The sequence below is a fragment of the Momordica charantia genome (assembly GCF_013281855.1).
Source record: "Momordica charantia cultivar OHB3-1 chromosome 6 unlocalized genomic scaffold, Mcharantia_2.0 BLBB01000006.1, whole genome shotgun sequence".
In the NCBI taxonomy this organism is placed as follows: domain Eukaryota; kingdom Viridiplantae; phylum Streptophyta; class Magnoliopsida; order Cucurbitales; family Cucurbitaceae; genus Momordica; species Momordica charantia.
This window is the reverse complement of record NW_028275164.1, coordinates 23,759,338-23,783,362: the sequence shown is the minus strand read 5'-3', so window position 1 is coordinate 23,783,362 and position 24,025 is coordinate 23,759,338. Positions and strand designations below refer to the sequence as shown.

General features: G+C 32.4%; 3 protein-coding genes across 4 annotated transcripts; all 3 read right to left on the bottom strand.

Annotated features, from left to right (window-relative positions):
* Positions 1 to 1,040: 1,040 nt before the first annotated feature.
* Positions 1,041 to 4,566, bottom strand: ATBETAFRUCT4 (Glycosyl hydrolases family 32 protein). Of its 2 annotated transcripts, XM_022300754.2 has the most exons (7): positions 3,963 to 4,566; positions 3,590 to 3,598; positions 2,491 to 3,347; positions 2,231 to 2,392; positions 1,912 to 2,147; positions 1,741 to 1,828; positions 1,041 to 1,647 (listed from the first exon to the last, which is right to left on the bottom strand). In XM_022300754.2, the coding sequence occupies exons 1-7, from the start codon at positions 4,375 to 4,377 to the stop codon at positions 1,354 to 1,356; spliced, it is 2,061 nt and encodes a 686-aa protein (XP_022156446.2). In that variant the 5' UTR covers positions 4,378 to 4,566; the 3' UTR covers positions 1,041 to 1,353. The 2 variants fall into 2 exon arrangements, with proteins under 2 accessions (XP_022156446.2, XP_087982214.1); XM_088126088.1 differs by lacking the exon at positions 3,590 to 3,598.
* An 8,932-nt stretch (positions 4,567 to 13,498) lies between these two features.
* LOC111023345 (Aldolase superfamily protein) lies at positions 13,499 to 18,310 on the bottom strand. The gene is made up of 13 exons (XM_022300766.2): positions 18,150 to 18,310; positions 17,938 to 18,052; positions 17,773 to 17,851; positions 17,458 to 17,533; positions 17,238 to 17,321; positions 17,038 to 17,142; positions 16,559 to 16,639; positions 16,384 to 16,448; positions 15,447 to 15,516; positions 15,251 to 15,328; positions 14,833 to 14,930; positions 14,589 to 14,724; positions 13,499 to 13,926 (listed from the first exon to the last, which is right to left on the bottom strand). The coding sequence occupies exons 1-13, from the start codon at positions 18,240 to 18,242 to the stop codon at positions 13,780 to 13,782; spliced, it is 1,227 nt and encodes a 408-aa protein (XP_022156458.1). The 5' UTR covers positions 18,243 to 18,310; the 3' UTR covers positions 13,499 to 13,779.
* A 1,003-nt stretch (positions 18,311 to 19,313) lies between these two features.
* On the bottom strand, positions 19,314 to 23,618 carry LOC111023344 (3-ketoacyl-acyl carrier protein synthase III). The gene is made up of 9 exons (XM_022300763.2): positions 23,166 to 23,618; positions 22,652 to 22,846; positions 21,748 to 21,896; positions 21,115 to 21,254; positions 20,544 to 20,649; positions 20,342 to 20,460; positions 20,178 to 20,242; positions 19,875 to 20,097; positions 19,314 to 19,773 (listed from the first exon to the last, which is right to left on the bottom strand). The coding sequence occupies exons 2-9, from the start codon at positions 22,840 to 22,842 to the stop codon at positions 19,552 to 19,554; spliced, it is 1,215 nt and encodes a 404-aa protein (XP_022156455.1). The 5' UTR covers positions 22,843 to 22,846; positions 23,166 to 23,618; the 3' UTR covers positions 19,314 to 19,551.
* Positions 23,619 to 24,025: the final 407 nt, after the last annotated feature.

Here is a 24,025-nt window from a genome sequence, read left to right as displayed (position 1 = left end):
TTTTTACAACTAATCTAAAAATACCAAATTAGAAAAAAATCTAGTCACCTATTAATTGCCGCGTCATTTTCTATCAAGTCAACTCCAGTCAAATAATACTCGTGAACCATTTAGAACAATTTTTCAAATTATAGGCACAAAAAACGTCTACTTTGAAAACTTTAGGAATCAAATACACCTACCAATGGTTCATTTTGAAAATTTAGGGGCAAAATGGACACCTACTTCAAACCCCAAAAACGAAAAAGAGTATCTTTTTTACATATATATTTTCTTTATCAAAATTTTTTATTTTTTATTTTATAATTAACATAAATTAATGTACTCATTCACTAATAAATAACTCTATGCAATTAAGTATCACATTTACATATAAAATAACTTCAATTAAATTGTATAATACCTCTATTTATTTGGTTGATAGATTATCTTAAAATTGATAGTAATTATACATGTAAAAAAAATTCATATTCATGTAGACCAATATTATTTCTCCCAATTATTTCTTTGATCTTATAATATAAAAATATAATCCAATAAAAATGACATCAATAATATAATTTTCTTTTGAGAACAAGTTGAAGTTAAATTTGGTATTAATGCTTAATATTAAATATTTTATATAAAAATCTCAGATTAATTAAATTAATGTCCTCTGCACCATAATACTTACGTATTTAACCTAAACTAAATTGATAGAAAATCTAATAGATTAGATCATTTTGATTCCATTAGTAACAAGATTCAGAATATCACACATTGATCAATCAAAGAGAGATTCAACAACTAAAAGAAAGATCGATTCTTTGAGATCCTTTGTTTCTTCAAATGAAGAGCATAGATAGAATCAGACCGATTCCCTAAGACATAAAACTATATAATTTTTTAACATTCACAAGTACAAATCCTCAAAAATAAACATAAATATTTTTTTTTTGATACCCATGAGTGTTCGGGCAGCTTATGTGCACCTCGACTAATATTACGGGGCAACTGCCTGATCCTCCAACATTTGGTGTCGGAAAACATATAGAAATTACTCATTTCTAAGGTAGGTGGTCGTTATTTAAAATAAACATAACTGTTCAAATATTTTTATATATTTTCTTACAAAACAAATATGGCTATCTAAAGATGCTTGGAAATACATCTAAAATTTCGGTATTTGAGATGCCGGACATCTAAGACCCCGGTCCTTATTTTATTCCTAAAACAATCATGCCTTGAATATATCAAGGAATATGATATATTTAACATCTACTATTTGTCAAACATGTACCTCTATACTGTTTCCCTATAGACTTTTATCGGCTCGACTTGGCTCGGCTCGACTACGCCATCCACTCCTACCTCTCACCCTTGCACATCCCATGTAATCAGATGCAACAGTGAAACTAACAGAAACAAGTAGAAAGGCACCAAAACAACAGAAGATTGAGACTTTTTTGAGTCTTCGCCGGGGCTGTATGGACGTATAAATGCAGAGTTCATCTGCCATACTGTGATGGAGGCAGTGACGTTGGTATCCTTAGCATTGTTGAATACGAATAGTCGAGCGTCATTGTAGATCGCTTTCGTCGGATAAACTCTTGATGTGATGCAACTTCTCCCTCCTTGAGCAAAACTTTCCACAACTGAATGATCAACCTACACAGTAAGTGTCAATGTCTAGTCTTTTGAAGCAACTGATATGTTTATATGTGAATGAATGAAAGAAGACACTCTTGTCTTAGAAATTACCAGGATTCTTAAAGACAACTTTTCATCCTCTAGTACTGGAACAGAACTTCCATAGATCGGCTTGAAAACGTCGTTTGCCACCGATGATCTGAAGCGTGACAATGGCAACATTTAGCGTGTTTATTCATTTATTTCTTTTTTAGTACATGGAATTGGAGGACTAGTTGCTACCTTGATTCATCAGCGCAGAAGCAAGTCTTGAGAGTACCATTTTGGCCTTTTCCAACATAGAAGTAGATGGGAGTATGCTCGGTGAGGCTCTCATCTGCAAGTACCAAAAGACCAAACGGCCCCAATGCGCCACGCTTGGCTGCTCCACCTCTTGTTTGGCAGCTGAATTCGATATCGCTTTCGACTACCTTTGCCACTGCCTCCTCATCCAACTCGAACTCGGCCAATATGTCTAGCTGTTGGGAGTTTCAAACTAGTTGTAAGCAAGAAATTGCATTTCTCACTTTGGCAAATATTGAAGATGTGATGGAAAACAAACCTGAGTTGCTTTACCAACATCAAGGGGCACCACTGATCCTGCCTGCACCAACAAATTATTGAAGGTATCGTTTCTCTGTCTCAAATTTTCAACCTCCTCCACTGGCCATTGAAGTAAATTGGTGCCCGTTTTCTTATCAAACAAAATAGTTCTTGGAATACTCTGCAAGTGTAAAACATCACATTACAATGCTTTGAACAATGAAGATATCAGATAACCTCGGAACTAGGCAGAGAATCAAGAAACAGCAGGCGGGTTACCTGTACTGATGCCCATCCCTTTTGCACATCAGAAACTTCGCTATCAGACTCTCCGATCCAACCCCACAAAAGTCTCCTTCTTTTATGTTGGTCGTAGAAACTCTTTGACGCGTACAATATACCGTAGTCGTATCTCAAGCCAATCCCAACATCAATTGTGGGATCATCAGGAACCCAAGTACCAGTCTTCTCATCATAGGTTCCAAGCGAATAGTAATCGTGTCGATCATCGTCGAGGCTCGTCTTGACGACATGCTTCACGGCAGGTCCATTAACCGAAGTATCCAAGCCAATCTCCTCTGTTTTCGAAACAGGAAAGAAGTCCACACATTCCCACATTCCAGTGCCAGGAACAGCACAAAGCAGATTGTCCAACAACTGAAAATTTTCAAAGTCCTCTGTTTCATACATCAAAGAGATCCCGGTTTGATTGATCTTTGACCCAATAGCAAACCGCCATTTCCCTTCGGAGGTGAGCCACGCGGTCGTAGGGTCACGGAAGTCCCTGAAATCAATGCCAGGAGGGGGCAGAATAACTGGATTGCCTGGGTATTTGATCCAATCGACGAGCAAAGGATCAGATAAGTTGGCTGGATATGCCAGGTTTTGAACTTGGACAGACTCTTGTGTGGAGCCAGTGTAGAGCATCATGATTCGGCCATCAGGTAGAATGGTGGCAGAACCAGTCCAAACACCACTAATGTCAAACCATTGATCTGCAACAATGGCCAAAGGAAGATGAAGCCAATGAATCATATCTCTCGACACTGCATGGCCCCAAGAAATGTCTCCCCACACTGCATCATATGGATTGTACTGGTAGAAGAAATGGTACCACCCCTTGTGATATAATGGACCTGTTACATTTTCAAAGCCTCACAAAAGTTCAAAAGGAGGAAAAATCTACAATGTGGCTTGTCCTCTAATAGGATGTAGGTTTAAAATATGTCTCTCCTTACAAGTTTTCAATACAGTTCTAAAAATTCTACTCGGTGTAGAATCATCAGTCACATAAGTCTAATCCTCTCGAATAATTTAATCCAAAATGAGGGGAAAAAAAGGACAATTTTGAATGATAAGGAAAAGAAAGATGTCTTACCGTTAGGATCTAAGCCAGAGAGAAGTGGATTCCCCAATCAGCACAATCAGAAGTACAACCCAAAAAAAAAAAACAAAAATTAGATTTCATCAATCAATATAACATTCCCTATCCCTGCTCATTGAAGAATAACTTGTCTATTTAATGAACAGTTTTTTGCATTATGGTTATGTTCAAGTAAATCTGGTTTTCAGAGGTGGAATTTGAAAAGTCAAAACGGAATCAGTTGCATCCCACTTTTTGTCTTTGTTTTTTTCTTTGGAAGATTCAGAATGGTTCAACAACCAAATCAGACCATATAAAAGTAAAAATTTAGAAAAAATGAACAAACAAGCAATTTAGATCCTCGAAGGAAGTGGGAAAAGAAAATTACCATTCATCCAATTCTCCTCTGGCTGGAAATGGAATGCCGTTCTCTGCCACATCAACATGCTATGGTTCCAAGGAAACGGAGAAATATTCTGGCCCACAAATTGCCGGTTGGCCTTTTCCGACACGCCGGCCGACACCCCACGTGACGCCGGACACACCATCTCCGGCGGCTCCGAGCTCGACGATCCTTCCAATTTCGCATAAAAAACGACACCATTCTGACCAATAACGGCGATTAATAACCCAACCAAGAGCAACCCAGATGCGATCAAGACGGCCTCCTTAATGGGTCGCCGGCGAATCACCGGCGAATCGACGGTTTGGGCAGGTTCATCAGGGAGGGGACTGTAAACGGGGAGACTTCCCGGTGGGTCACCGGAACCAAAGAAAGCAGAAAAGGGATTCAAATTCACCATATGATTAAGCTTTCGTGATTAATCTTAATCACCTTTTAAAAATTAATACATACAAAACTCGCAAAAAGAGAAGAGAGAAACAGGGGAAGAAAAAGCTAAAGATGGGAGCGATTCATTCAAGTGGAGGGGTGTTCTTTTATTGTTGTAATGTGTAGGGGAGAGAGAAATTAGGCAAAGGGAACGAAACCAAACCAAACGTGGGGCTTAGACTAAAATGGAAGGAGGATTTCACTCTCTTTTCCATGTGATGTTCATGTTCATTGGTTTTTTTAGTTTAATTTGTTAGTGCTGTGTAATTAAATCAACCCCATGTTTTTAGTCTCTTTTTTCTCTCGTGCTTTCAAAGCAAACATCAAGTAAGTCGACCCATGTGTTAACGGACCAATGGAAATCCAACCATCTGTAGTGTGGACAGGTCGATATTTCTATTCATCATTACGTGTCTATAAGCATTGAATTCGACATCAGTAAATTAATAATAAAATTTTTAACTGATTTGAAAAATGTAAAATGTTTATTTATTAATTTAAATATTTTTATTAATTATTTTAAAATAACGTTTTCATAAATATTAATCAAACTTCTATTTTTTGTCAATATTTTCATAAAATTGAGACTTCGATATTTCGACATCGACATCGACATCAACATTTAAGCGTTGCATAAATATGTTTCATCATATTTTTGTTGTTTTATTTAAATATTATGCTACCACCAAAGTAGGGGAAGATGTTGAAATCTAAGAATTATATAAAGGGGATTTGTAATGGGTAGCATGTAAGTTTTCTATATTTAACAAAATAGCATGCCTTTTTTATATTTTCAGATATAGCATTTTTTTGAAAATCCTGATTTTAAAATTTTCAGTATTCCTAAATTACCCTTTTTAGTTATCGATTCGTTATTATATATTAAATATATATCACATATATATCAGTAGTATATCTGACAACATTAATATATCAGAAGTAAATCAATAGTATATTAGAAGTCAATCAGTTCTATATCAGTTGTATAATATAAATCACTATTTTACCTGCTTTAACCCTTTGTCTTGTATTTTTTTTGATCAATTAGAAATTAGTAGGTATTGGCATGCATGGAAAATGAGAAAAAAAAATTGATACTTACTGAAAATGAGAAAGAAAACTTGAAAGGAATGTCAATGTGAACGTCAATGGTGATTTTCGAAATTACTGTGAATGAGAAATCAATTAGAAATTAGAGGTAAATAGAAACATAGGGTTTTTCTGTATATAAATAATATATCAGTGATATATCAAGTATACATCGTATATATATCAATAGTACAATTAAGTTTTATTTAAAGTTTTAATGATCAAAATGAAATCAGCAACAATGTCATTCTTAAAAGGTTTAAATATCATTCTTGGGTGTCAACATCAACATTAAATCAGCAGTAAAGTCCTTCAACCAAAAATTTAAAGGTTTAAACATCAAAACGAACCAATAGCATAAACCAAAAGTAGACTAACAATGTCATTCTTAAAATTCTATAAAAGAAGAAACATAAGTTCCATAAGCATAAGTTCCAACAGTCTAGAAAAGCGTAAGTTTCATTATTGTATAATCTTTAGGTAAAAGCTTGGGATATCAATCTTCGTCCTTGGTGATTGTCGTGTCTTCGGAGATAATATCTTTGAAGCTTTCCGTTTTTCTATAGACAACACTTTTGGCGTTGGTTTATGTTGTCTTTTGGGACGAACGACATCAACATTTTCGACGATGTTTTTTATTTCATTTTTCGTGTTTGTACCATTGCTTTTATCTGGAAAAAAACTATTTCATATATTAGTAGTATATCAGAAAACATATATTAGAGGTAATATGTTCGAAATAATTGGTAGATATCGTAGTTATATTAGAAGTAAATCAATTTCATATCATATGTATATCAAACATATATCACATATATATCAGGAGTATATCTGTCAAATTATAGTTATATCATAAGTAAATCAATAGTATATCAAAAATTAATCAGTTCTATATCACCTATAGTAGTATATATCATATTATATTAGAAGTAAATCAATTTCATATCAAATATATATAAAACATATATCACATATATATCAGGAGTATATCTGTCAATCATAAGTAAATCAATAGTATATCAGAAGTCAATCAATTCTATGTCACATGTAGTAGTAGATATCATAGTTATATCAGAAGTAAATCAATTTCATACCATATGTATATCAAACATATATCACATATATATCAGGAGTATATCTGTCAATCATTAGTATATCAGAAATAATTTATTGTTGGTTCGGCCTGCAGGGTATATTTGTAATTTAGAACGTGGGCCTCCGTTTTTTTGCAAAAAAAATGCTATATTTGAAAAACCAAAACCTTGTTGCTATTTTGCTTATTTTCCTAACCTTTTTTTGCCATATCCCAAGTTGCCCCTTATATAAATAAAACATTATAAATAAATACTCATGTTTGATGGCTATCCTAACCTAATAAGAATTGTTATCTTCCTCACGATTGAAGGGTAGATTCCACCCCACATTTGTTGACATATATGGCTATTTGAAACTATATTCACGTTGGAAAACATTAAATATTTATCAATAAATTTAAATCCCAAACTTAAAAATGTCAGATATAGGAAATGTTTTGGGCAAAATATATCATTTTGTCTAATAGAATATATTAATTTTTAAAGCATTTTTAATACAATATGTGGTAGACGTTCTGAATATGTATCTTAATTAGTTAAACTATGTTTAGTTCCACATTTTTTTCCTTTTAATTTCATGTTTGACATTTTAAACCTTTCAATTTTATCTCCTAATATATATCAAAATTATTCGATGCAATTTTTATTAGTGTTGAAATTGAATATCAAAAGTGAATGTGACATTAATTTATATAGCAGAATGATAATCAAGGGGTCATTCAAGCCGTAGAGTGGAGTTGTTAAACATGAAGATGTTAAATTTGGGGAGTTAATTTGAGGAGTTAATTAGTCCTGCGTTGTTTAATCGTCTATGTTCAAGTTGCAAAGTAGTCTTCTCTTTTTTTTTTTCTTTTTGTTAAAATTATAATTAGAAATAGATTCTAATAAATTTTCATTTAAAATTTGTTTATGTCAATTCTATTATACATAGAATTGAATTATAATTCATATAATCTATAATAGAATTGAATTATAATTCATATAATATATAATAATTAAAAATTATATATCTATGAATTAAAAAATATATTTGCATTACAATTTAGAAAATTTCAATATGTATAATTGTGAGTATGTAGGGAAGTAAAATCGAAATAATTAAATTGTAAAAAAATTGTAATTGGAGAAGTCTCAAGAATTTGAACTCGTGATATTTTGGTTAGAGATATATGTCAAATAACTGTTGAACTAAACTCATGTCAGTGACAATTTGTTCATTACTATAATTGGTAACAAATGGTAAATACCACGATTAAAATTTCATTAGTTATGAACCAAATAAAAATAATAAAAACCAAAATCGTACTTCCTTTTTTTAATAACAAGTGGGGCCTCGGAGTGGAAAGATTCAAACTCATAAACTTTCGGTTAGAAATATGCCAATCACTGTTGCTCATGTTGACAAAACCGTACTAAAACATAAAAATATAGAACATATTATTCTCTATAAAAAACAAGAATATATAACTCAGTTATTTCTTTTCTACTTTTAAAATTTTAAAAAAGTAAAAATAAAAGTCACCCTCGTCAAATTTTTAGTGAATTAGATTTAAAAGATTTTTGGGAATTTACTACGGCACGATTTCGGGAAATTTTTTTCTTTTCTAATAATATTTTATTTTAAACTTATTCCAAATATATATCATCCACTAAACTATTTCCAAGAATAATGTTTAGGAAATTGATAGACGATCTATGTACTCCACGCTTTCCCAGTTGGCACCATGTATTTTCTTTGAAAAAAATTTAGGCAGGTTGTCTCTTGAATAAACATGTCGTGTCTTCAAAAGACGACAAGTCAGAATTAAAAGAAAAAAACACATATACAATTAGGAAAGCGTGAAGTGGAATAGGTGAGTGATATATATTTGGAATAAGTTTAAAATAAAACATTATTAAAAAAAATCCCAAGATTTTGAGGCCAAGTTTCAAAAGAGAAAAATAAAGGCTTATTTAAAAACAATTTCTATTTTTTAATTTTTAATTTTTAATTTTCCTATTTTTAGTTTTCTGTTGGTAAGAAACAAAAACATATCGTTGATAACTATTTTTTATTTTTCAAAAACTAAACATATTTGATAACTTTTTTTTCCTGTTTTCTAAAATGTCAGAGAGTTGAAGAGATATGTCAGAGAAAGAAAAATCTATAGGATGTAATGTAAAAAATAAGAGTAATAATTTTAATTATTTTTAGAATTAAAAAATAAAGAAAAAGATTAATAAATATATAAAAATATTATTTACTACTATAAATAATTACTTAAAATTTTTTGAAACAAGTTTTATTTTTATTTTAGTAAAATAGTTAATAAAATATATATTTATTATTTAGAAAATGGAATTGAGGACGATGTCGTGCCATAGTGAAAAATGTTGTTCTTGGAGCCGGCGGATTTTTTCATCCTAAGCATGAAAATAAAAGTTTAGAGAGATAAAAATAAATTTTTTTGAAGAGAAATTTAAGAGATTAAATTTAGAGAGACAAAATTAGTGAGAGAAAAGTTAAAAGATAAAAGAAAAAAATTTTAAAGAAAGAGGATAAAGTTGAGAGAAAAATAAAAATATGTTAGAGAAACAAAGAAAATGAAAAAAATTATAGTGATAAAAGAAAATTTAGACCGAAGAAAAATCGAAATATATTTGTTAGAGAACATAAATAAATAAGAAAAATAATGAAAAGTTATAGTGAAGAACATTGAAAGAGACTTTTGATAAAAGTTAGAGATATATTTATAGAAAAATACATTAGATAGAAAAAATAAAAGTTACAAAACATAAAATTTAAAAGAAAAAGTTTCAGCCAATATTAAATTTTTAAAAAGAAAAATGAGAATTTAAGAGAGAAATAATAGTAAATATTATGAAAATTTTAAAGAGAGAAATAAAACTTTTTTAAATTGAGAAATTTAGGTACGAAACAGTTTGAGTGACAAAGAAATTTGCAATATAGAAATATGTCAAATAAAAAAAGTCGAGCGAGCATGAGGATAAAATGGAGATTTTGAAAAACATTTAAAAAAAATAGAAAACAGACATGAATGGGTTATCAAAGAAATCTATTTTTTAAAAATAAAAAATATATATGATATAAATTCATTTCATTTACGTAAAACATAATATATTATAAATTCTATAATATTATAATATTATAAAATAATGATTTATACAAAAACTTTAAACAATATAATAATATGACCCCTGATACTATCCAGAACTTGTTTGATAGGTAATTAAAATTCTATTTATTGCTTTCAACAAATGAATTTAAATAAATATTTGGTGAATGTAAATATGAAAATAGATCTTATAGTCCACATGGTGAAAATTTTAAAAATAATATTGGTACATCTCAGTATATCATATTTTAAATTTGAAATTAAAAACACATTAATATATCCAAATTTTAAATTTGAAATTAAAAACACATCATTACACCAAAAAGTATATATCCAGATTTTAAATTTTGAAATTAAAAAAACATCATTAAGATAAACACTTATTACACCAAAAGAAATAAATACTTGATAAATATATAAGATATAAATTCATTTCATTTTTGTTAAAATTAAAATACATAAAGCATAATATATTATAAATTCTATAATATTGTAATATTGTAAAATAGTAATTTATACAAAATTTATAACATATATGTTAATAAATTAATTAATAATATTTTAAATTGAACTAAATATTTAGCTGGTAACCATTTATTCAGCTCTAATTTTTATTAAATATTTTATTTCGAATTTCTGAATTTAGATGACCAACCAAACACATTTATAAAATCGTTATTGTTTTAATTTTCAAAAATTTCTTTTTATTCACCACCTTAAATTTTGAGAAATTTTTTCACTTTTCCAAAATTTTTGTCCCTCTCTATTTTTTTTCTCTATAATTTTTATAATTGCAATTTTTTAGTTTCCATCTATTTTCTAGCTCTATTTCTCTTTCTAAAATTTGTCTCTCACCCTCTAAAATTTCTCTCACTAAGATTTTTGTTTCTCTAGCTTTTCTCCCTCAAAAAATTTTGCCAAATTGTTTCTGTAAACTTTAAATATTAATAATTCAAAAATCATCTTTAATTATATAAAAAAATCATTTCGTAACCAAACATTAAAATAATCTATATCTATACTATATTAAAATGCCATGATTTGAAAAAAAAAACATTTAAGATCAAATTTACCCATACACTATTTAAATTTATTACATTACTTACCATTTAAATACATTTTGAAATTGGAATTAAAATATTTTTAATTTAATTTAATTTTTGACGTTTGAAAACTTGAACATTCAATTACGTTTAATTCTTGATGTTTGAATTTTATTCAACTATTTATAAAATTTAAACAAAATTATAAAAGTTGTATTCTACTGAATTATTTTAGCAAATAAAAGAAAAAAGGTAACCTATTTGCAACTGAAATACTAATTACCTTAGTGTGCAACATTTCAAGTTTCAACATTATATTGCTCATCATTAACAAGCAGTTACAAATTTATGTAATTATATAAAATATAACGTAGACAAAATTATGGAGTTTATTCAAATAAATAAATGGTTATAAATTTACTTATTATTGTCATTATTATTACAGTGAAACTGATAACTATTAAAATTCCACATGAAATATATAAATATAACATATTAGAATCAAATTTTCGAAATCAAAACATCTTGGGTGAAAGAAGTTGCAGTAGAAAATTTCAGAAAATTTCAGAGAAGAGAAGGGCTAATTCTAAATAAGACAACAAAGATGATGGCAACAAAAGAAGATGATGAACATCAGTGCGACAGCGGCATCGACAAGCATAAACGGCGGCAATAACAAACAACAATGTGGTGTCAACAACGACAATAAGATGATAGCAACAATGAAAACAATTGAAGAAACTAAAAATTGAGGGGGAGAGATGACATTTGGTTATGTAGTCCGAAAAAAGAAAAATGAAATTAAATATTAGATTTGAGAGAAAAATAGGGCTCATTAGGATTTTGTAAATATTGCTTTAATTACAAAATAATGAAATTGATGAATGAGCACTCTATGTTTAAGGAAGTTAGTAAAACAGATTAAACATAGAGAAAAACAAGAACAAAGATGATGTGCCAACAAAAGGAGATGATGAACATCAGACAATGACGATGAGCATAAGTCGCGACAACAACAAGCAACAATGTTGTGTGACAACAATTGAAGAAGACTAAAATTTTAGGGATAGATATGTATTTTGTTATGTAGTCACAAAATATGAAATTTGAGAGAAAAAGTAGGGTTATTAGGGTTTTGTAAACATTTTAAGTTACAAAATTGTCATTGAATTTTATATTTTAATAAAAACATTGAAATGTGATTGTATTTACAAAAATAATAATAATAATAAATAATGAACCTAGAAAATTATTGAATTGTGAAATTGGCAAAATATACCCTTACTTTTTATAGAATTAAAGGAATAATAATAATAAAATTATCATGCAATTTCCATATTTAAAAAAAAAAATCGGAATTTTCATAGGTGATGCAAAGTGGTGTGGTAAATTTTCATTATTTATTTGCAATTGACAACATTTTAAAAGGAAAATTTTCATTTGATAATCCATCTTTTCGCTTCATAATCGTCATTGATATTTTTGATTCTCATAGTCGTTTCCATATTTGCATTTAAAAGTAGTAATTATATAAATACAAAATTAAAAAATATATATACAATTATACTAAATTCATATTATATATGAGATAAAAAAATTATTTTATTTTTCTACTAATGAACCTAAAAAAAGTCAAGTAAAATAATATATTATAATTAATTTAAATTATAAAAATTATTATACCCAAACATTTTAAAATAAAGTTATTTCAATTAGTAAAACATATGAGGTGGAGATTCGAAATCAGAAGTAGGAGATAGATGCATAGCTATCCAAATATGTATTGTTCAACCTATTTTATCCAAATATGTATTGTTCAACCTATTTTATTAAACTAATTGGTCATTTATATGGATTATTTATTTATTTATTATTTTTTAGTAGGAAGTCATTTTATATGAATCAAAGTTTAAAAGGTACAATTAAGACATGAACTTCTCCATGAGTAGATAGCTCAAATCTCACTCTTATAATTATCGTACTATACCATATCCCCACGTGTTATTTAACTCAAAAAGAAAATGACATTCATGGAGATTATAACATGTGAAAAAAATGCTATAATATATGTTATAATCTTATCGTTCGAGTGTTTTTTCAACTTATTTATATTTTTTAAAATTTTCAATTTAGTTCTCTTCTATTATAAAGATTTTCAAGTTAGTCTATCACGATCCATGACTAAATATAAACTTATATGACACAATACTTAATAAAAATATTATAATACTTAGTGAGTTGATGAAAAGCTATATATGAAAAAACATTATCTAAAGAGAAGAAAAAATTTAATTTATACTAATTTCTTAAAATTTTGGAGGATGAATTAGAGACTTTCACCTCTTAAATTATAATTTTTTTCTCCTCCAAATTTTCATCTTTCGGGTAAATTTATCATTAGCCAAATTTAACTTACAAGAAATTATATTAAAAAAATGTAAAACCTAAGAAATTAAATTGAAAATTTTTAACCAGTGAAAACTAAATTAAAAAAAACACAAACTAAATTAAAAACACACACAAAGAACTAAAACATATACTTTCTCCTAAAGTATTCAACCAACTAAAGTATTATGTTTTGCTTTTCTTTTTTTTTTTTTTTTTTTTGAAAAATAAAACTACATTATAAGAATATATAAAATTGATCATATTTAATTTTTAAAAATATTAAATTGAGTAAAATTTCACCCAATTTAACCTTTTAAAAGTTAAAAAAACTAGTTATATAAACAGTAGTTTCACAAAATCAATTATCATAAAACCTCTTTTGCTAAGATCACTTATTGTAAAATTATTCCCAAATAGGCTCATAATCTGTCATAGAACTGCATTTTTTAAAAGGCATTTCCAGTCACTTTGAATATTCTTCAGTTCAGAACAGAATTCTGAAACAGATGCTTATTCATCATTAAGCGATACTGGAGAAGCAGGAGTTGCAGAACAGAATGACAAGAGGAATCTAGCAAGCAAGCAAAGCCATTCACCTCTTATTCATGGAACAGCAACATTCTCCAAATATCAAAGCCAGGCTTCAGACGTTTGGAGGAGGCCAAATCTTCCCAAAAAGCTCCTCAACTCGCTTTGATTGATCAGCATAACCTTCCAGTCCAGTAGCCAGCAGCTGCAAAGATGCAGGCCCCATTCCTGATGCTAGGCTTAATTGGTCCCACTTTTTCACCTGACAATATTGGTTTCCCAATTATTATACCACTTGGATTAATAATCCTAAGAATGAATTTGCAAACATGAAAATTAGCAAGTGCAAGTTCTATACGTCCTACTGATAACTTCAAATCATATCATTGTTAGGACAATCGACTTCTCAACATTTCTACAATGGTATAATATTATCCACTTTGAACTTTAGTTTTATCCAAAATGTCTCATATTAATGGAGAGATTAGTCCTCACTTATATAACCCTGGTTTTCCAGTCCCTACAATCATTATGATATAGATTTCTCAAACACATTCTATCTCTTCCACAGAACATGGCATTTTCTAAATTGTCTGTTAATCTAACTGGCGAAACTCCCAACAAAATTAACTCAAGTTGAACATAGCAATTTCGTTAGTATAATAGAATAAGTTTATGAAGGCCTCCAAGGGGCAACCCGGTTGACAAGGGCTTGAGACTCTTGATCATATCGGCTTAGACATCTCATGTACGAATCTTTCGGTGAACTTAACATCAAAAACCCTTGATGTTACCTGGATCTAGGCTTTGGGGCGGCCGTGGGTGCCCCTAAGTATAGGGAAACAAAACTCCGACTCTCGTGATTAAAAAAAGAAAAAGAAAAAGAAAGATATAGAATAAGTTTATGAAGGAAAGAGAGCGGACCTCTTCCTCAGTAAAAACGTAATTAGCTGCAGACTGCGGGGAAAGCTTCCTAATAAAAGAGTACTTGTCGTCGGGAGTGGTAACTGATTCTTTAAGGGACTGCAATACCTTCAATGGAGCAATGATGTAATCAACGCTGAAGGAGAAGGGAAAAAAACGGTTATATCATCCGTAAAAAGTATTTAGAGAAGTATAATGCTTCATGAATTTTCCAGTCGAAGATAGACAATGCCATATAATTTACCCCAGAAGACTGAACAGGTCTTGCTTATTCCTAACAGCTGCCGCCATCAACTTTGATTTGTATCCATATTTGTGAATGTAGTTATAAGCCTTTGTCACCTGCAACAATGAATTGCCATTAGATACTAGCATTCTTTGTGCAGCTCTTTGTTTATACGATCCTGAGATCAGTTGATTCTTGAATACAGTAAAAAAAAAGGTTGAACTAATTTGGAAATATCAACATAGCATTGGGATGGAGAACATCAAATTATCACTTTAGTGTAACAAACTATGATAAGTCCAATAGTAGATATATTGTACTCAGTAATTTGTCTGTTTGACATTCTAGAATGAAATGATGCTTGAAGTAGTAGAGAATATAATTGGACAAAATGGACAAACTTTCAGCTGAACATCAATATCCAAAGTCAACTAACCAGAGCTAACCCAGGATCCTCTCCTCTTTTAATAGCAGCTTCTATTTCAGGGTCACCAGAGTGATTGCGAGCCCAATCCTGAAGTGTAGTTGTGTGTATTAGCAAGATCAAATAAAATTCTTCCGAGTAATATCATGAAATCAGAAAGATAGATTAAATGCATCTGATTTGTATCAGAAAGCGGTATGGAAATTACACGTAGGCGACCAACAAAAATCTGAATGACAGAAGCACCAGCTTGGGCTGCAGCTGCTGCTTGGGCAAAGCTATACAAACATGGAGAGACCATCGATAAAATATGTGTTAAAAATATATGCAATAAGGAATTTGTTTTACATCTGTTCGCCGTGGAGTGATGGGCATTGGCAAACCAATGCAATGGACAACTCATTTTAACTGATTCTATCATACGCTAGAAATCTTATTGCACAACATTAGTTTGGCAATAAATGATTTCAAGGAACCAAGATGCAATCTCAATAAGGGATAATCAATTATTAGATAGATACAAAGAGTATCACAGAAATACTTGCTTTATTTTACATAATACAATCTTTTGGCCCAAAATGAATGAGAATACCAACAATAGACAATTGCCATTGTTGAGCTTGAGGAAGGGATTAGTTAGTAAGCAAGGGGCAGGTGGTTGACAGTACAGTTAGCACAAGAAAGGGTAGTTAGCACAGGCAAGGAAGTATACATAGCAGGTAGACAAAGAGATAGGTACGCAGATAATATGCATCATACATAAGAAGATTGACTAATCAAGATGATTAATGAGAAACACTATGTTCCTGTCTTCCTGATTAACTATCCAATGACCAAACGCTAAACATTCTACAGGCAGTTAGAAAGGAAACAAATAAGACCAGAGGTAAGCTATACTGGCAACTATTAAGAACAAAGAAAAACTACAGATGGAACTAACATCACTTGATACCCACAATCATTACTCCTGAAATAAAAATCAGTTGAGCATATTTTTGGTCAACCAAAACAGGTTCAACAAAGACAATCCAAGCTTTCAGATGATCAGATGATCAGATCACAGGTATATCTCATCAAGATGCTCATAGGCTTTAAATATGTCCAAATAAAGCACAATAAGTCCCTTTTTAACAAGATTAGCATACCTGTATACAAAAGTCAAATGTGTCTGTATTCCCTCCGATTCCAACAACCTTGAAGCCTCAATTCCCTATAATATTGTAACGTTGGTTTGCAGATCAGTAACTTTGCCTCAAGTCTATAAAATAGAATTCTCATAATCAATAATACAGGCTGTTCTGCTTAAAAGACAGAATTCACCTGCCAAGTAGATGGAATTTTGAACAGCAACCGTTCAGGAGGAACATTGATTTCATTGAACAATTTCAACAGGTCATGCACCTTTGATCCACAAACAAAAAATTATAAGATTTCTACGTAAAAGAGGACAAACATCCAACATCCGCATATCATCTAAATCCATACATCCCCTATAGACTAGACAGCGAAGCATATACACCATTTCTGCCAAAATGGGTAACATGCATTCTGAAGAGTTGAAGAATGTCTAGCCAGAATTGTAAAATTGATGTTGAATTATTTTGATTATCCAAAGGAAATTTTTACTGATATAGAAAAAATACAAAAGATTCAAAAAAATAATGAAGGTATCCCCAAAAGAAAAAAAAAAGATAGTTACACTTGCAAAAGGACCAGAAGAACTAGCAAAAGAAGGCCACAACTGATATATTTGAAGTTATCTAATGCTTCATAAGGATAAGACTTAAACAAGGCTAAACCTTTCGGATAATGCCATGTGTGTCATATGCAACACGTGCATCCACTTCAGTTGAAACGCGTCCAGGAACTAGTTTTACCAAATCACCACCAACATTTACTAGAGCCTGAAAATTGAGACCCAACTTACCAATTATTTACCTCCACAAATTAGTAAATGATCTACAACAGACAAGGCACAAGGTAAAAGGAAACAAGCAACCTTGTTGAAAATGCAGGAAAATTTCAATTCAGAGTTCTCCATCCCAAAGCATTCAGAATCCGCTAATGCCATATCAACCGCATTCTGTAGAATGTCACAGAATTCCAAATTGAAATGCAACAAAATTTATACAATATAATAAATAGACCAAAGCGCCAGGATTTTCTTTTAATCTTGAAATCATTATCGAAGACCAAAAACAAAATAACAAAATTCCTACTCTAAATATGGTGTCAGGTAGGCCACAAATGCCCAGAAGGAGAGAAGAGCTGACAGTAGCAGCAGTTGGAGGAAACCTGCAGTTCCAAAGAGAAATATAGTCTACATACTCCAACCAAGCAGCATAAAATGACAAATTTCCTTTTGAGGGAAGATTAATAATGGTGGTGAACTGAATTGGCAACAAATTAAATGATAAGATTGAAGCAATTACTAAGCAACCCAGCAGAGCCGGAAATTGAGATGAAAGGAAAGCAAATGCTAGAGTGGACTAAAATTCGAAATGGATAAGAACGAAATTAGAAAGTCCATATACTTCTCGAAATCGTCAAAAACAACAGTGTCCGGAACGATCTCACTGAAGCTAGAAACAGCGTCCAGCTCAGTAGTCAAACCTGAAAACAAGCACGTAAAGAGCTAAAACTGAAACCAGTTCGTTGACGAGCTCAAATTACCCAAAAAAAAAAGGAGAGAATCGAACCAGTGTCGAGGGAAGACGAGAAGCCGGAGGAAGCACAAATTAGAGGAAGAGATCCCCTAGGAGAGTGGCAAATTCGAGTGGAAGGTGCGAATCCAGTTGAGAATCCCAACCTTTTCTGATGAACAAAAATTGAAGCATCCAGATAACACTCCCCCACACAGTTCACGGTGTAGATGTTGAAAATAACGAGTAGCCAAAGTCGGAGGTGGTACCTGAAGAAGAGAGGAAGAAGACGACGGCGACGGCGACGGCGATGGCGACGAGAAAAGAGTCGCAGACGGCGGAGATTTCAAAGTGAGTGACATTTCGGATTTGCGATTCAGTGAGTGAGAGACCGTTATTTCAGATTCGATCAAAAAGCGGTTCCGGTGCATATACATATATATATATATATCTTTATGACATAGTTTACGTGTGATTTTTTTTTTTATTTTTTTTTACTTTCAGTTTTCTGTGTCTAATTTATGCACTTAACAGCTCTATCAACTGCCAAAGCGAGCATAGTTCAGCGGTAATTGGCATATACTTCCAACCAACCAAGTGGTTGTGAGTTGAATCCCCTCCCCAACTTGTTTTATTCAAAAAAAACAACTCTATCAACTTTTAATTTTCTGTGATATTATTTATTTATTTAATATTTTTTAAATCAATAAATTTATTAACCATTAAATTGAATATTGCGTTTAATAAAATCAACTTTCAACTTTCAATTTTATGAAAGTTAAAAAAAGGTAGGATAAACATTAAAGAAGGTTGGATAAAATACTAGTTTAGTTCTTGCACTCTTAACTCAACTTTTGTTCATTTTGGTTCTCGTTACTTTTAAAATGAATTTTGGTCTATGTACTCTTTAAAAAAATGACTATTTTTGTCCCTTGATTTTATTTTTAATCTCACAAGGAGGAACTAAAATGATCACTTTTTAAAAGTAAAGTACTGAAATGAACATTTTCAAAATATAGGAACTAAACTGAACCAAAATTAAAAGCACAAGGACCAAAATGAATATTTCTAAAATACAGGGACTAAAATGAACAAAAAACTGAAATTACGGAAATCTATTAGAAGAAATTGACACAAAATTAAAAACACAAAAATAAATTAGACAATTTTTTAAAATTTAGAAACTTATTAAACAGTTTACACAAATCTACAAGTTCATATATTAAATTTATAATTCAACAAAAATTAAAAATTACATTACAAGAATTTGATACACCTGAAATTCTACTTTGTACTCCAAAATGGCAATATATAATTATTTTATTTATAAAGATAGAAAGATTATTCTTAATAAAGATTTGATTTCACTAGAACAGAGCGATTAGGGGTGAAAACAGAGAAACTTGAGAATGTTGGGTGGGGGGGGGGGGGGATTAAGGAGCAGTCAATTATTTTGATTTTTGAGAGTCAAAAAGAAAGAATGAGAGTTTAGTTTCTAGTGTTCCAAATCTCTATATAAGAAGAAAGCAAAGCAAACAAGTAGAAGGCCAAGGGGGATAGGGGGAGAGGGGGATTGGATTGTCATTCTATTGTCACTGCAGCATCCCAAAATCTGGGATGATAACCATTTTACTCTCTCTCTTCTCTTCTTCCTTTGTGGCAGCAGGGGTTTCAACCCCATCTAATGATTGCAGACCCCCAGGTTAGACCCGCCCCAAAACCCGAAGTTGCAATCGTATGCCCCGCCTTCACCCTCCCGCTTCGAACGGCTTCATCCAGTGCCAATGGGATTGATGCTGCACTCGTGTTACCATAGTTTGCCAGATTTGATATGACGCGCTCTGATGGAACCTCTAATCGAGTAGCAACTGCGTCGATGATCCTTTGGTTTGCCTGCATATTTACACTTTTTTAAGTCGCAATGGGCATGAGAGTTTCAAAGGTTTTGCTTTTTTATTTTCTATCAACAAAGACGATATGAAGTTTATTTTGACCTGATGTAACAACAACCAATCTATGTTTGATGAATTGAGACCGGCTTTTTGAAGGGCAGTCTCGATCGACTGTGGCACACAGCGGACGGCAAATCGAAACACCTCCTTACCGTTCATATGAATGTTAGAATATGAGACGTTTCTCGGAGGAAAACCAACCACAGAGCCATTGGAACCCAATTCTTGATCCACTTCTTTTTCCTTGATGGAAGCATTTAAATGCCTGTTTTCATATTTACGCTTTCGATCATAGTGCTCACGAAATGATAAAACGGCACGAGGAAGAATATCAGAAAAACATACCTTTGGCCATCCCCATCACTATGCAAGTCAAAACCAAATAAACCGTCATCCTCGCTATCACATGCCTGAAACAAAATAAAATTAGATTCAACATATAACATGTACCACAAACTTAATCACAAAAACTCACTGTTGTACACCGTAGTCTGTAATAGAACTTTTACCTGCATTAGTACAGCACCCGCAGCATCTCCGAAAAGAATACAGGTTCCTCTATCAGTCCAGTCGACGTATCGAGAAAGAGCATCAGCACCGATGACAAGAACATTAGAAAACCCACCTCCTGCAGTTGCCAGGTAGCTTGTTGTTTTGGAAACTAAGGAAAACAAACAGATCTAAGCAACATGACGAAATCGGGCTCTTTACCCCTTATGTGACAAGCAGCTGACACTAAACCCAGTAGAAATCCACTACATGCAGCTGTTATATCATAAGACAGGGGATTTCTCTTGCAACCAAGTGCCTTTTGGATCTGGGATACAGTAAAACATAATTAGAAAAATAATGTTGAAGTTTGCATAAATTCAGTACTGAAGTTCAAGTTTAAGTCAGGTATTCCATTCTCATTTCAACTTATAATAAAAATGAATAAGTAAAGCACAAGAGGAATCCATGAAAAATCCACAACAAATTTCACCACCCAAGTTAGTTTTGTGGATATTGGCAGGGGAAGAACGCTCCATAACTTTCAAGGCGAAAACATTACACAAGGACCATGCAACATTTAAAATCTTCTTCAATAGTTGCTCAATAGCTATTCAAACTAGAATGACCACGGGCAATTCCCCCGGGCCCAGATATCTCATATCTCCATATTCCCACATAAACGTTCACGCATCTGGCAAACCAAGTATCCCTTGTAGCTCTGTTATGAATATACTCCATCTCTTCCATTTCATATCTATTATTAGTTCAATCTTGAGATAAATGATCCTACCTGTGGAGCATTACCAAAAAGATCCTCTGGTGTTGAAGTGCACATTAATACCAAGTCTACATCATCAGGATCAACCTGAGCCATTTGAAGAGCTCCCCTTGCTGCCTCTGCTGCCAAAGCTGTCAGGCCACTATCTTTGCCTGTGAATTGAAAGAGGAAAGCTTAAAATCTTAAGACCACCATCCCATGAACATGAAAAGCTACGAACCTTGACACTAGAAAGCCATGAACTTGTGCAGTTGACATTCTGTTTACTCAAAGAAACTCACGAAAGGCTACTTAGTAAATTATGACCACCATAAAGAAGAATCCCCGTTACACATCGGTACTCGTACTCCCTGAAAGTCGAGACTAGAGAGGGTTTGTTGTATTCTATGAAAGCAATCTATATGCCTAAACATTCAATGATGAACCATATCGTACAAGGAAACCAAATAGTGAAGGGAAAATAATTGGCTAGTTATTAGTAAGCTCCATATAGCAAATTTGAGGATAATTAAGCCAAAGTCAAGGATCAATCCCAAGATTCAAGAATGGTAACTAGAGGCTAAACAAGTGAACAGAGTCATGCAAATGTTGGCAGTTCATTTGGTTGAAGACTCCTGTTGGTTTGCTTCATTAGATAGCACACACCTGCAATCACCCGTCGGTTACGTATACCAGTGCGAACAGATATCCATTCATCGCTTGTATCAACCAATTTTGCAAGATCATCATTAGAAATCTGAAGACTTGGTACAGCTGAGCCACACCCGACTAACTTGCAGCCTCTGCTGACGAGCCTGTAAAAGTACATGTTTCCCCTTTTAGTGAGACTGTCTGAATCAGCATAAGATCATCTAGAGTGATATCTTCTAACTGAAAGTCTCATTCCACTTAAACATACAAAATATCAAATGACGCCATTGCAACCTTTTATGAATGTTACATTTTATCATAAGGCCAGATCTTACCCTTCTAATTTTACCCCCAAGTTAAATTGGGAAAGAAGATAATAGAGAGAAAAAAAATTATGGCACCAGCACCATTGACATCCAAACTCGTTAAACTTCAAATTGTTCTTTCAGAAAGCTAAAACACAAACTTGGGAGTCCTTTCAGAAATCTAGATATACAAGATAATATCTGCAAACTATCCTATAAAATTCAAAACGATTATAAGTTTTGTCTCCAAAGTATCCTGGGGTTTCTGCAACCTAGGAATTGTAAAATGTCCTTAGAGCAATTACACTCTCTATCAATCGCAACATAGAATCCAATATACCACAGCAACTAGGTCACAGTTCTATAGCCGTGAAGTGCAAACAACTCATCAGCTCGAGTTTCTGCTAATTGTAAGGTAAATAATGATTCACCAAAATGGCTGTTAAGAGACCCAAATTAAGCTTCACTAACAATTCCTAGACAATGCAAGCAATCCCAACCCCCTCTACAGGAACAGTTAATCGTGTCGATGCCAAAACCCGTTTGAATCCGAAACAAGAAAACAATTAAACCACTGAAAGATTGAAGAAGAATATGGAGGCGTAGAAATTTACCTGGACACCCGAGATTCAGAAGGAGAAGCTCCAGAAGAAAGCTTGTCTGCGCCAAGGGTACTGGAGCAGAATATTACCTTAGATATTCCATCGGATGATCTAAACCCAGATCGATAACTGCTCGTTAATGGCCAATTCCTCGTCCTCAGGCTCGGGACTGATGTTGCAAAAAACCCAGATGTATTGGCCATTTTACTAAACACTCCGAGGATAGAAACAGAGAGAGAGAGACTTGGGGTCAAATACAGCTCAGAGAAATTGAAAAAAACTTCAATCTACATATGAATGGAGAAAAAGGCGACAAAGAAAACATTCAGAACCCATGAGAGGGAAAAGATCGAAATGACGATTTTCAAAGCTTATTCTGCAGAATCTTTGGAAGGTCCGAGGGGGAGAGAGAGAGAGAGAGGAAGAGAAAAAGGGGGAGAGAGAGAGAGGGCGATTACTCCAAAACCCAAATAGCGGAGACTCCAATGTTAGGCAATTGATGACTAAAAACACAAAAAGAACTCACGCTCAATGGCAGGTCCAGCAGAAGAATCAGACATGCATTGCCTTCCGCTACCAAAGATTTGATATTTCATTTATATAGTCTCTAGTAGTTGGGGGAGAAATGGAAAAAGGAAAACGCACGCTAAAATCTTGCCCTTGCCTTTAACGCATAATTTCCCGAGCTCCATTCTAAATGACTTTTAAGACCCTAATGTTCATGAGGTAACTCCATCTCCTTCTGGGATTCAGAGGCTACAATGGGTCCAACTCGAAGGAGAAAATCCATTAATTCGACAGTGTAAGGTTGAAGGTTGTTTAGCTACTTGTTCTAACAAATAGTTGTTCTCTGTTACTCCATTTTTTCTATTCAAATTTGTTTGAAGTGTAATTGATGTCTTAGAAGCTGAATCGAAGTGAAAAACATGTATGAATGTAAAAGGAGAAAACGTAAACGAAATAAAGTAAATCAAAATTCAATAGGATAGACAAAAAGAACAAATTTTTAGTGGCTACTTTTTATTAACTAGGTATAATTTGTAAAGGGTAGTTCCTTGTGGTGTATTTTGTGTAAGTAACACGTAATTTGAAGTTTTCTATTGTAACATCTTAAAATTTTGTTATTAATGGTATACTATAGTGTGTTTGTAATTGGTCTCGATTGCGGGTAATAATATAAGAGAGTGAAATGTTAGATCAAAAAGCTCATCTTTACCAAAGTGAGCATAGGTCAGCGGTAATTAACATATATCTCAAACTAAAAGGTTGCGAGTTCGATCCCCATCCCCACATGTGACATTAGTTGGTACATGTCTTCGACCAAGAGATCTTCGCCCCTACTTGTTGTACTCGAAGAGGAGAGAAAAACGAAAAAACAAAACTCAT